Source organism: Ciona intestinalis, chromosome 3 (genome assembly GCF_000224145.3).
Source record: "Ciona intestinalis chromosome 3, KH, whole genome shotgun sequence".
Lineage (NCBI taxonomy): Eukaryota > Metazoa > Chordata > Ascidiacea > Phlebobranchia > Cionidae > Ciona > Ciona intestinalis.
This window is the reverse complement of record NC_020168.2, coordinates 170,728-182,385: the sequence shown is the minus strand read 5'-3', so window position 1 is coordinate 182,385 and position 11,658 is coordinate 170,728. Positions and strand designations below refer to the sequence as shown.

The 11,658-nt window shown below is 31.7% G+C and overlaps 2 protein-coding genes across 3 annotated transcripts in view; both read left to right on the top strand.

The window, feature by feature from the left end:
- Nucleotides 1–4,107, top strand: LOC100184004 (vesicle transport through interaction with t-SNAREs homolog 1B). 2 transcript variants are annotated; one of them, XM_002130097.5, is made up of 6 exons: nucleotides 1–660; nucleotides 1,121–1,179; nucleotides 1,766–1,879; nucleotides 2,417–2,491; nucleotides 2,967–3,131; nucleotides 3,531–4,107. In XM_002130097.5, the coding sequence occupies exons 1-6, from the start codon at nucleotides 558–560 to the stop codon at nucleotides 3,690–3,692; spliced, it is 678 nt and encodes a 225-aa protein (XP_002130133.1). In that variant the 5' UTR covers nucleotides 1–557; the 3' UTR covers nucleotides 3,693–4,107. The 2 variants fall into 2 exon arrangements, with proteins under 2 accessions (XP_002130133.1, XP_026689775.1); XM_026833974.1 differs by lacking the exon at nucleotides 1,766–1,879.
- Nucleotides 4,108–5,451: 1,344 nt separating this feature from the next.
- Nucleotides 5,452–11,658, top strand: part of LOC100181629 (nesprin-1) — a 108,649-nt gene continuing 102,442 nt past the window's right edge. Inside the window, exons 1-8 of the mRNA XM_026833916.1 lie at nucleotides 5,452–5,546; nucleotides 5,999–6,089; nucleotides 8,048–8,109; nucleotides 8,623–8,718; nucleotides 9,050–9,133; nucleotides 9,348–9,440; nucleotides 10,257–10,286; nucleotides 10,959–11,143. Of these exons, the coding sequence (XP_026689717.1) occupies nucleotides 5,508–5,546; nucleotides 5,999–6,089; nucleotides 8,048–8,109; nucleotides 8,623–8,718; nucleotides 9,050–9,133; nucleotides 9,348–9,440; nucleotides 10,257–10,286; nucleotides 10,959–11,143 (680 nt within the window). The 5' untranslated portion in view covers nucleotides 5,452–5,507. The remainder of the gene's footprint in view (nucleotides 5,547–5,998; nucleotides 6,090–8,047; nucleotides 8,110–8,622; nucleotides 8,719–9,049; nucleotides 9,134–9,347; nucleotides 9,441–10,256; nucleotides 10,287–10,958; nucleotides 11,144–11,658) is intronic.

The following is an 11,658-nucleotide window of genomic DNA, read 5'->3' as shown; positions in this document are numbered from 1 at the left end:
TATGTTTGATATACCAACCACAATCTTATCAGTGCTTCTCAATTTTTGGCATGACTCAAATGTTTAAGTCTAAGATAATAGCAGAGGTTTTCGTACGAATATGTAAAGCTATGAAAATTGTAAAGTTTTCACGATTCAATTCTTAAAACTACACTTCATTTAACTTTTCATATATATATATATATATAAAAAAATTTTTATTGCAAAAAGTTTAAAAACTATTCTAAACCATTATGGTAAACAACCCAACCAATTCAGAGGAGCTCCTAAAACTGAGTTAGGACCGTGGGATTGAGAAGCACTGATTTATTTCAATATAAACACTATTTCACTGCCTTTTGCAATTTTGACCATTTGTCCCACAAGTTTCTTTAAGATTTACTTGTAATACAGTTTGTGTTTATACAACATATTTATATTGGATAGTTTCATTGAAAAGCTCAGTGCGAATAAACTAAGGGATAATATTTGGTTGTTTTTCTGTGTAACTGTAAATATTTATCATTCATTTTGTCATTATTTACGTAAATGTTACAGAAGCATGTGTTAAGGTTATTATGTCTCGTGAGTTGTATGAAGACACAAAAGAAAGTTTGCGGAGTCTTCTTATTGATCTGAAACAACTTGGAAAACAAAGTGATTTTAGGAATGCTGTTGGAGGTAAGATGGAATGGTGTATGAATGAATGTAACTTATCTAATATAAAACAGATGTTTTAGCTGGAATGGCAAATGAGTAAGCCCATTCATTTTAGTATATATGCATGGGGGGAATGAATGTAACTTTTTTATCCTCACCCGGCTGGGCAACGACAGTCACAGGTGTTCTATTTTATACGCATCGTGTCTGGTTGGTTAGTATGTAACTTATTTATTTTTATTTGGCCAGGCAGTCGCTATAACACAGGTGTTATGTTTTATGAACCACGAGTTACCATTTACCATGTATGTGACTTTGTGTGAAATTTTAATTTTGTTTATGTTTTGTGTGTGGCTGACCATTTGGACATTCCATCAGTTACCACTAGGTTATGCATTTTAGTATGGTAGATTATATATTTCTACATGGACTACATGTTATTTTGAAGTGTATCTATAGCCCGTTATTTTTTAATTTGCAGAAGAAAGACAAATTGTTGAAAAAGAAGTCAATCGAAAATGTACTCGGGCACAAATACTGGTAAATAAGCAACATAAACGGGATAAACCCTTAAAACTTTTGAAATAATAAAGTCTTACAGTGTATGCTCAGATAAATCCATGCACTTAAGTTTTGTAAATAATGTATTGTTGCCTGGCAAACATTTTTACAACCTAAAAGCTATAAAAAGTTTCTAAATACATGTACATACAGTTTCAACATAGGAATTTCATACTACTACTAGACTACTATGTTTATATCAAAAGCATGGTGCTATGCTATGCCTACTATATTAGTGTTTGTTTACATTAGTCATTTCTACTCTATAAACAGACAAAGCGATTAGACTGTTACAATTATATTTAGATGATGGCTTAAAACAATCTAATGTAAATCACACATGATATTAGTAAAATAAGGCATGATTCTGACATGCTAAAGGTTCTTCTACTTATTACTAAAATTAATATATATTCTTGCTGTTGGCGCCTGTTGCCTTTGTTGGTGTTAATTTTTATCGTTTAAAGATTAAGCTGTTGACTTGTACTTTTTACTAAAATAAATAGCTTTGGTAAAATATATAAAATATATATTGTAGGCTTTATGTATATTGTCAACTGCATAGGTTAAAGATCTTGAAAACGAGGTGTATCAAGCACCAACTAACTCCCAAGCTTCTATGAATCGGGAAATTAAAACACTTAAATTTGAACTTGAATCTGTCATATTAAATTTACAGGTAAATACCAAAATTCGGTTCAAATTCGATCTACCGTTGAACTTTTCTGGCTTTCTTTGTTTCCTACAGTTCCCATATATTCAAAATATTAAAACCTATTCAAAAATGCAGTGTAGGCACAAAAATTGTAAACTATACTTAAAGGCTGTTAATTTTTTTGATAAGTAAACCTAAATAGGTGTTTATGTACCGCCTAGAAGACCTTCATGTACCATAGGTTAAGAACCACTCAGTTTAAAGTTTACCATTAGTTGTTACAGTGATTGCATCCAAATATTGTCTATTTTTCTAATTAGTTGACGTGTTAAAGTAATTGGCTTTAGATATTGTTTAATTTTTGATTCTGTTCTTTTAACAGCAAAATTTGGTTGTTTTCCTGTTTTTCACTTTCCTACACCATAAGGAAGTGATTCACTGTAATGAATGGAGTGACGTGCTGACGTGTTGCCCAATTCATATATGTTGTTCCTCTCACTGCCTTGCATGTATTATGTGCATATGATTTACATTCACATAAATATTTCATGTTTTAAACAGAAGCCTTCGTATATGAGACAAGCAAGTTATGGACGTGGTAGCTCATCTCAGTTCCCATCAAATAATCATCACCAGGTTGGGAGTTAACTAACCGGTTTTAATATTTGACTATAATATGTGGCATAAATGAAGAATACCAACTTTTGCTTAATACTGCTGCTATTTACAGCGAGTGTCCTTTAATTGGACCCAGTGGCCACTAATGGGTTATAGGTTGTTGCACTACTTATGTCTCTGGGTAATTCATTGCCATGGCTCAGTCATTAGGCATTGTAACTGAAGGATACCAGGCTCGATGTTCGATATTTTTACCTTAATTGATAAAAAAACAATTTATTTTCCAATAATTTGCTATGATGTAAAAAATAAGACATGGCAGTGCTGTTGGAAATCTAGCTAAAGTTATAACTCTAGCTAAAATAAAAACATTACCCAAATTAAAAATCTAGTTTAAATAATCTATTTGGTACAAATCCTTTACAGTTACAAATCTATAATTGCTTTAGCTACATGTTTGCAATGAACAGTAAATAATATGATACAACAACAGGACAACGAACAGTCACTGATGTTACTGGGCCAACAAAGCATGCAGCGTGCAAGTGATAGCATAACAAGGTCAAACATCATTTCCGCTGAAAGTGAAGTAATTGGAAATGAAGTGCTTGGTAATCTTGACCAACAGAGAGAGCAACTGCATCGTACAAGAGATCGGGTATGCTATTTGTTTATTAGTATGCTATTTTTATATTCACCCACACAGTAATATGGTAACTCGTACGCTGAAACAAGCTGTATAAACACCCGTGTAATAATGACTGTCGTTTTTTGACTACGCAAGGATAAAGCAAGTTACGCATTTGTTGGTTCACTTTGGTTGCAATCAGTGATTAATGTACAGCTTACACCAGTGGTTCTCGGAATATTTATGGTAATACAACATTAACATCCCCTTTAAAACTATTTGTATAAAGAAAACATGTAAAAATGTCGGTTTTATGCATGTTCCCTGCATTGTTTGTGAATATACAATTATGAATTGTTTTCCTTGTATGTTCTATGCCTAAATCATTAATGCTCCACTCACTTGATATTTGTTTTGTTATTTTTTCAGCTACAAGGTACAGATGATGAGTTATCACAGACGAAGCGAATATTGCGCAGCATTAGTAGAAACATCATATCAAACAGAATATTATTAATCTTTATAATTGCACTTGAACTTGGATCAATTGGTTTCTTAGTATACAGAGACTTCTTTCAAAAGCAATCCTAGCAGTGTGTTGGTTTTGTGGTGCAATTTGTTTGTGTTTATTTGGTACATTGAATCTCTGCATCAGCTGTGACATTTTCCACGTTAGCGGCGTCATATTACGTGTTGTTACATCATATTCGAGTCACAATAGATCCTTCCTAAAGTGGCGTCATACTTCCGGTGCAATATATTTTTTTATTTTCTTATGTTTCGTTGTATTGTCATTTTTGGGTGATACCACTTATGTGCCTATATTCAAATGCACATCGTTCAAGGTTTTTAAATTCATTTAATAATAAATTAAAGACTACCCATCACTTTTCGCCATATTGGCTTACATAATTTCAACTAACATATACTCAATGCTATAATAATACAGTATTACACCAGTTGCTCAATTTAAATAAACAAAAATCGGCATGCGAGGGACCAATAAATATATTATTTGTCCCAAATAAAGTTCCGACCACACAGTGTCGCGTTTGGATAACTAAGCACAGCACGCCGCTTGGCTGGTAACGTTTGAAGTTTCAAATAAAATGGCGCGTCCCTAGAGATATGATGGCGGTGATGAATGTGGTTATACAAACTAAATAGCGTCTTGCGCATATTGTGTGAAACACTCCAAATAGCGATAGTTCTGGGTTTATATATATTTGTGTTCTGTTACCGTTGATTAGAAGATATTTTAGATTTACCGTTGGTAGTTTAGCAATTGGATTTAGTGTGTTTCTGTGGTTTTAAATGAAAATCGTACATAACATACAAAATTAGATTGACTACTATATTATATTTTATTAGCTACACAGCCATATGTTTAGTTTTGATTAAAGAAAGCAGTATATTCCTATTATATTAAATATTATCCACCATATTTATTATACCATAGTTATATGTTAATCAATTTGTAGTACAATGTTAAAACAAAATACAGTATACTAACACCAGGCCCCTAACTAATAACCCCTAACTACCAACCTCTAACACTTTCCACCACCCTAATCTGTAAAGTACTAAAGAATTTTTCAGTGGCAAGTTTTTTTTATCATATGACAACTGTTAATATTATGTTTGTATTAAAACTGACCAGAAATCCTTTTTATAGCGCGCACATGCACCTAATGTCTTTCTTGTTTTTAAATCGTGAAACATGTGGCTGACGCACAGTATGCATGTATTACAATTCGCCCAGACTGCAGAGTATGGCAGGTGCACGCGCGATTTTTTTACAGACTTTCGGTTATGCACGCCACAATTTGTCCTACGCACGCGAATTAATTAAACAAAGAAAAAAAATACGTATTAAATTAAGTAAGTCTTCCTAACGTGGCTTGAAAATGTACATGCTTTGCACGCAGATTTTTAATGATAGCACACGCGAACGCGAAAACTAACCGTCTTGCACGCGCGAGATCTCGTCAGGAACTGCCATACTTTGCAGACTGGCAATTCGCTAAGTATTGTAAGTGTAATTTATATAATTCTGATGGTCATTTTATTTTTTTATATTGTGATTGTTAATAATCATTTAGCGATTCATCTGGTATAAAAACGCAAGACATGTCACATCGCAGACGAAATGTCAAAAATACACCATGTTTTTATATGGGATGACCTGGAAAAATTAATTTCGTTATGCCTGGTAGTGGTAGCACAATATTTCTGATTGTTAACTTGGTTGCGAGAACAGTGACTTCTGATTTAAAAAGTCTGTTACACCACTTTTTGTATTGTGTTATGATCAATAAACTTAAAGATTTTAAAACTCTCTTTCTGTTTTAGAATGCTTAAAATGTTTAAGTTAATATATTTGCAAACGTAACATAACAAGCAAAAATGGCATCAAGACAGTCCTTGCAAGTTGGACAGGAAGAGGTAACCGTTTTACCGTTATAATTATATATTATAATATATATCATAATAGAACAATCAGTAATCATTATATAAAATATCAACAAAGCTTTCTTAAAATGTATTTATATTTCAAACTTTAATAAAAAAAAACTAAATTAGGTAAACAATAATATTGTTTAAAAATATGTAAAGTGTTGGTGCCAGACCTTTTGTGTTTACATTTGTTTTTTATATTTATGTGACATCTATGGTAATGTATATGGTATTGGTAAGTATGTTAATACATAAGAAAAAAAGTGACATAGATGCGTTATTAATATTATATATGTTAATAACTTAATATATGTGATATCTATAATATATATATATATATGTGTGTGATAGACCTATTTATAATAGTACATGTGATATAAAATATATATATGTATAAATATCTATGTTAATATAAATATATGATATCTATGTTAATACAGATTGATCTTCGTCTCCCCCGTCGAAGACAACCTTCCGCAAACATCGGACGAAACTCGTATAATTTTCCTAAAGTTGTCATGGAATTACAAAGTAAGGGATACCAAGTTTATTTTACCGAGAACCGACCCTTTTTGTTTTTTAATTTTAGTTTGACATTTATCCAACGCAATGTATTCCTACTTTAGTTTTACCATTTTTTTGTTTAAATTACGTGAATTGTCTAAAGCTTTGAGTTAACCACTACAATTTTGTGTCTAAGTATTGGAAATAATGTTTGCTGTAATTTTAATATACAACCCATATTTTCATCTTACCTAATCTAGCTATTAGAAATAACATTAAGTCAATGGTATGTACTTGTATCATACTTATGTTGTGTCTCATTGAAATATTGAAGCTGTAATATGTGGGCTACTATTTAGTCTTTCATCTGTTTTTGATAAAAAAACTACATTAGTAGTCTTTCATTTCTTGTCTGTTTGTTGCCACTTTTAGCACATTAAGTTACAATTCTGTACATGAAAAATAAATATCTTATCCAGTCTTTAGTCTGTCAACTAAATGTGTACGATTCTATAAATATAATATACAGTTGTTGGTTCTTTAAGTTACAGTTCCACTTAATAACCACAAATTGTTTACGCCGTAATATAGTAGGGCAAAGTTTTCAATTAAACAATGATAATAATAGTTTTGGCATCAGTGAAATCCCGCACACTTTTGTGTCTATTGAAACGTAGAGCCAAAGCAAACACTTGATATACTAGCCATTCACCAATCACAGTAGCTCTAACAAGCTTAGACCTGCCGCTCTGGATTATGGTCATTTCAATGGCTTCCATAGCAACCAATGGAATGTGTCAACCACCATGATACACACTATAATGGAACTTCTTACAACTTGTTCTCTTATAATGTTTTTGAAACTTATTATTATTTTATTTTTTTATATAATGAAAGTGATAAATAGGTAAAGATTCGTGCTCCAAGATATTTAATAACTTGTAATATTCTTTTTACAAATGAGTATTTTTTATTTAAAATTGAATTTAATACGTCTTGGTGATATAACTTTTTTATATAAACAGTCTTATGTATTTGTTTACATTTCAATTCTAATCAAGCACAAAATTTATTAATCTGATTCTGTATAGGCAGTGGAAAATAGTGTTTGGTTTTGTTCAAAACTTATTTAGGTTTACCTTTTGTGACATTGATTAATCATTAACTCTGTTGATTAGCAATGAAAACCAAACGTTTCCAAACAAAACCCTTGTCCTGACATGTCTGGGCATTAAACCTTAGCCACAGCATGATAAAGTCAAATATTTTTATTTATTTTGAGCGGCCATGTTGTAAATTTTATGGCATATTATAATACACAATGTAAAGATATCTTTGGTTTGCATCATCATAGTCAACGCATTAACAGTAGATCTGGTATTACTCAATATTTGAACAGTGTTTAAATACGTTGCATCGTAATATATCATATATGTTTACCCAGTGTTGGGAAGCTTGTTTAAAGTTTGAGCGGGAAATATGAAATAGTAGTGACATCACAATTGGTTGAACATCATTCTTTGTTCTATTGTTACATCACAATGCCCCATAGAAATTTTTATTTTGTTGTAAATCGTTCTATTTATCAATGAAAACTGTAATTTGATCATTAGTTAAGACTATAAGTTAAGTTTTCTTACAACTTTTATTGTGAGTTTATGAACAAAACAAAATAAGTTTATTAGAATTGATTAATAGGCCTATATCATTAACATGATTTATGCTACGAAATAGGTAACCAACAAAATTCCAGTCTAACAACTTGTATTTTATGAAACATACGTTATCAGTCTGATATCAAAATACAGTCTAACATGTTTTGCCTACAGTAGCATCATCATCGTATTATTCTATTCCTTGTGGGTAAAGTCTCACAGCGTTGCACGCTATTGGTCTAAGGATTTGGGCCAGGGGTTTGGCCAATTACCACAATCATTATTGTACTATTAGCATTTATAATTGAATCAACCATATTTCATTTCCAGATGAACAACAGAAAGTCCAGAAACGAACATTCACTCGTTGGATGAACGCCTATCTATGCAAGGTGGTAACAAACAACAAACTTGTTTGTTATATAGTAGGGTGGGGGAAGATGGAACACCTTTAGCACATAATATCCAAATATCCTGATCGTGTTTTAAACAATTAACACCGATCTATGGGAGTCGTTAGAATACGGTTTTACAATTCGTTGAATGTTTTTCTTTGTTTACTAATAAATGAGGCGAGAAAATAGAATGATAAGGTGTCCCATCTTTCCCCACCCCACTATATAATGGCTAATCAGTATTATATATATATATATATATATATATATATATATCTTACTTTAATTTTGCTGTTTTGATTTTTTTGTTTTTTTTAGCCTATATTATAGTTTTTTTATATTTTTTTCTTACTTTATTTTATACTGCTTGATTCTCTTTAAGGTTGGGCTTGAATCTTATGGTTGATCATATTCCACTCCAAAACATAAAACACAATATAAGTTAGAGTATATTTGGATAACATATCTTTCCTTATTGTTCAATCATTTAATGTTAAATCCCACCCACAGTGGCGACCTCCTATGGAAATAGTTGATCTTTTTACTGACTTAAAAGACGGGACGAAACTTCGTATTTTACTGCAGTTATTATCAGGAGAACGATTGGTAAATATTCCCTACTTAACAGTTTGGTTGGTAGCTCTTTGTGTGTTAACAAGTTTTACCATAGCTACTTATATACTGTTTACTCTCTGGGTGTAAAACTAATTCAAGTTACGGAATTCATTGTATGCCATATTTAAAGGTACATGTTCATTGTTTCTTTATTTAAATACATTTATTGGTGAGGCAAAAAAAATAATCCAGTTTCATTTTTAAATTTATTGCGTTATAGTCTTTTAGTACCCCTATATATAAATTGCTAGAATGGCTCAATTTTAATTCTCCCATTGAAAATCTGTTTTTTAATTCCTTATTCTTTTTGCTTCCACTTTAGCAAGGGGAGTCCGGTAACAGATTGCAGCGAGTTCATTACCTTAGCAACATACAAACATGTATTCAGTTCCTTGAATCTAAAAAGGTAAATCATACAACTTGAAAGTTGGGTTAAAATACTTATATATATATATATCGATAATCTATCTAATAATATTAACCTAAATAAATCATTTTTTCCTTTTTTAAAAATTTGATCCCCTTGTATAAACCTAACCATTAAGTTGGACATTCATTTAAAAGGAAATATATATATATGGGGTAAGTATATATTGATATATTCATATTATATTTTTTAGATCAAGCTGGTAAACATCCATCCAGCTGGTATAGTGGATGGCAAACCACCCATGATACTTGGACTGCTGTGGACAATTATCCTCTATTTCCAGGTGAATTACTAAAGTTAATTATAAATTGATAATACAAATTGTTGTTTCTTAACCTTTTATGGTTTGTTGCATCTTTGAGTTACACCCTACCACTATAACCCCCTACAGGCCTGCTCCATCGCTTAAAACTTATATTGGTTTGATTCTATGTCATTTGTTCACCTCTCTGTAACAATTAGCCTGAATAAAAATGCACGTAGGCATAAGCCATAGGTGTGCACTTGTGCGGATATATCTTTGTCTTATTGAGCCCCTGGGCACATGATGAGAAATGGTGGATAAGTGTGTAATATATAGTTTGGAAAGTGTTCATGTTTTTGGTGTACAGGTCAAGCTCCATCAATAAAATAAGTTATATTGGTTTGATTTTATGTCTTATTTTGTTCAACTCTCTGCAACAAGAGTCATAAGCATATGCCACAGGCATGCTAATGCATTCATATCTTGTTTCTGTTTTATTGGGACACTGGGCACATATTAAGAAAATCAGTACACAAATGTATATAATATAATTATTTATAGTTCGTACATAGATGGGTTAGAAGTACTACATAATGTTGTATGTGTATGCCATATATTCTGCTGTAACATATATTGTATCACTGAGTGTTATATTTACCAATTATCATTACATAACTCAAAAAGTTTAGCTTGGTTATTACTATTAGAATGATTTGTATGGTTAATTAAACACTAAGTATTAACCAAACTTGGTGGTAGCAATGGGTGACATTATACTTTAGTTATATTACATTATATATGTGATCTAATATATAAGGGTTTTGTTTAACAAGTAGTTATTTATGATAATTAAAGATCCGACAAACGTTACTGCCAGTTCTTCAGGTAAGCGTAGGATCACCACATGCCATGTGTAATGCATGAAACACATTATCAATGTATACAGCATGTATTAAAGTTGCAGCAAAACAAGGTGCATTCAATTCAAAGTGTGCTGTAACTACTACACGCTGCACAGAAATGGCATAAAGTTCAAACTGTTCACTGCAGTATTTTTGTGTAATGTTGTTTTCATACATAAATGATCCGCTGTTATATTTTCAATTTTTCGCCCAATTTGTTTCATCATTCAATTCAATTCATAGCAATTCCACCAACCTGTTCTTTGCTTGCCTATACTAAAGAATAGGAAACATTATATATTATCTTCACAAGGCAATCCTGTAACTCACGAGTGCAATCTAATATAGCAATTCTAATTCTGTCTTTACATCATTTATAAATGCTCATTTTCTACAAAAACTATATAAACATATTATTGCTCTCGTGTTGTCAATCTAAAAAAGCTCATTAGACAATTTAAATTTGTTAATAATAGTAATAAACTGACTAGAGTGCTTTAGATTGAAACAAACCTTTTCTTAAAAAAATATCCTCTTTCTGTATATATATATATATATATATATATATACCCTAATAAAAATTGCTAAATTTGTGTTTTATCGCATTTACCCTTCTGCTTGACTTTAGTTAAACATTTTTTTGTTGTTGTTATAGATTGAAGAAATCACCAACAATTTAGTTTTCACAAGCGAGTTATCCGAGAGCACATCGAGCTTAGACAGTTGTGTGGGACCCGATGATGGCTCTCCTCCCAAGAAGAAGAAGCAAGGAGCTAAAGCTAAATGGCAAGGAGCTGCTAAGAAAGCTTTGCTGCAGTGGGTGAAGCGAAAAACGCAAAAGTAAGATGTTGTTTTATTTAAACTTGTTTGTTTTTTCTATACACATATCAATCCATGTGATTTTGTTTAGTTTAGATTTTGCTAACGAATTGACATTCAGGATCAGTTGATATGAAATACTTAAAGAAAATTAAATAGAATCACTTTGAAAAACAATGGCAATGCTGTTTGAGGGGAAATATATTTTTAACATAATATCATTCTTTAGATTTGGTTTTGTCTGTTACAAATTTCATACAATTGACTAGGGATGTGCTGAAGTTGAAAAAGCTCGGGTTCGCCGAGCGCCGAGCTTCAACGAAAAGCTCGGCACGAGCCCGAGCCCGAGCATCTATGACGTCATCAAGGAGAAAGGCGTACGAGAATGCGTTCCTATTAAGCCGAAAAGGCGCCGCTAATCAAAATAATACAGAACACGTGGTTTGCGGTTAAAGACGCGTCTCGCTTTTCATAATTCCTACTGTTGCAAAATGTAAAATTCATACAAAAAATATTTAATTAAAAAATTATTTATA

What these genes read in the sequence shown, in the direction of transcription:
- LOC100184004 (XM_002130097.5), top strand. Translation starts at nt 558, where the DNA reads ATGTCTCGTGAGTTGTATGAAGACACAAAAGAAAGTTTGCGGAGTCTT. An exon ending in TTTTAGGAATGCTGTTGGAG is followed by an intron (nt 661 to 1,120) that starts GTAAGATGGAAT and finishes TTTAATTTGCAG; the next exon opens with AAGAAAGACAAATTGTTGAA. An exon ending in CATCAAATAATCATCACCAG is followed by an intron (nt 2,492 to 2,966) that starts GTTGGGAGTTAA and finishes ATACAACAACAG; the next exon opens with GACAACGAACAGTCACTGAT.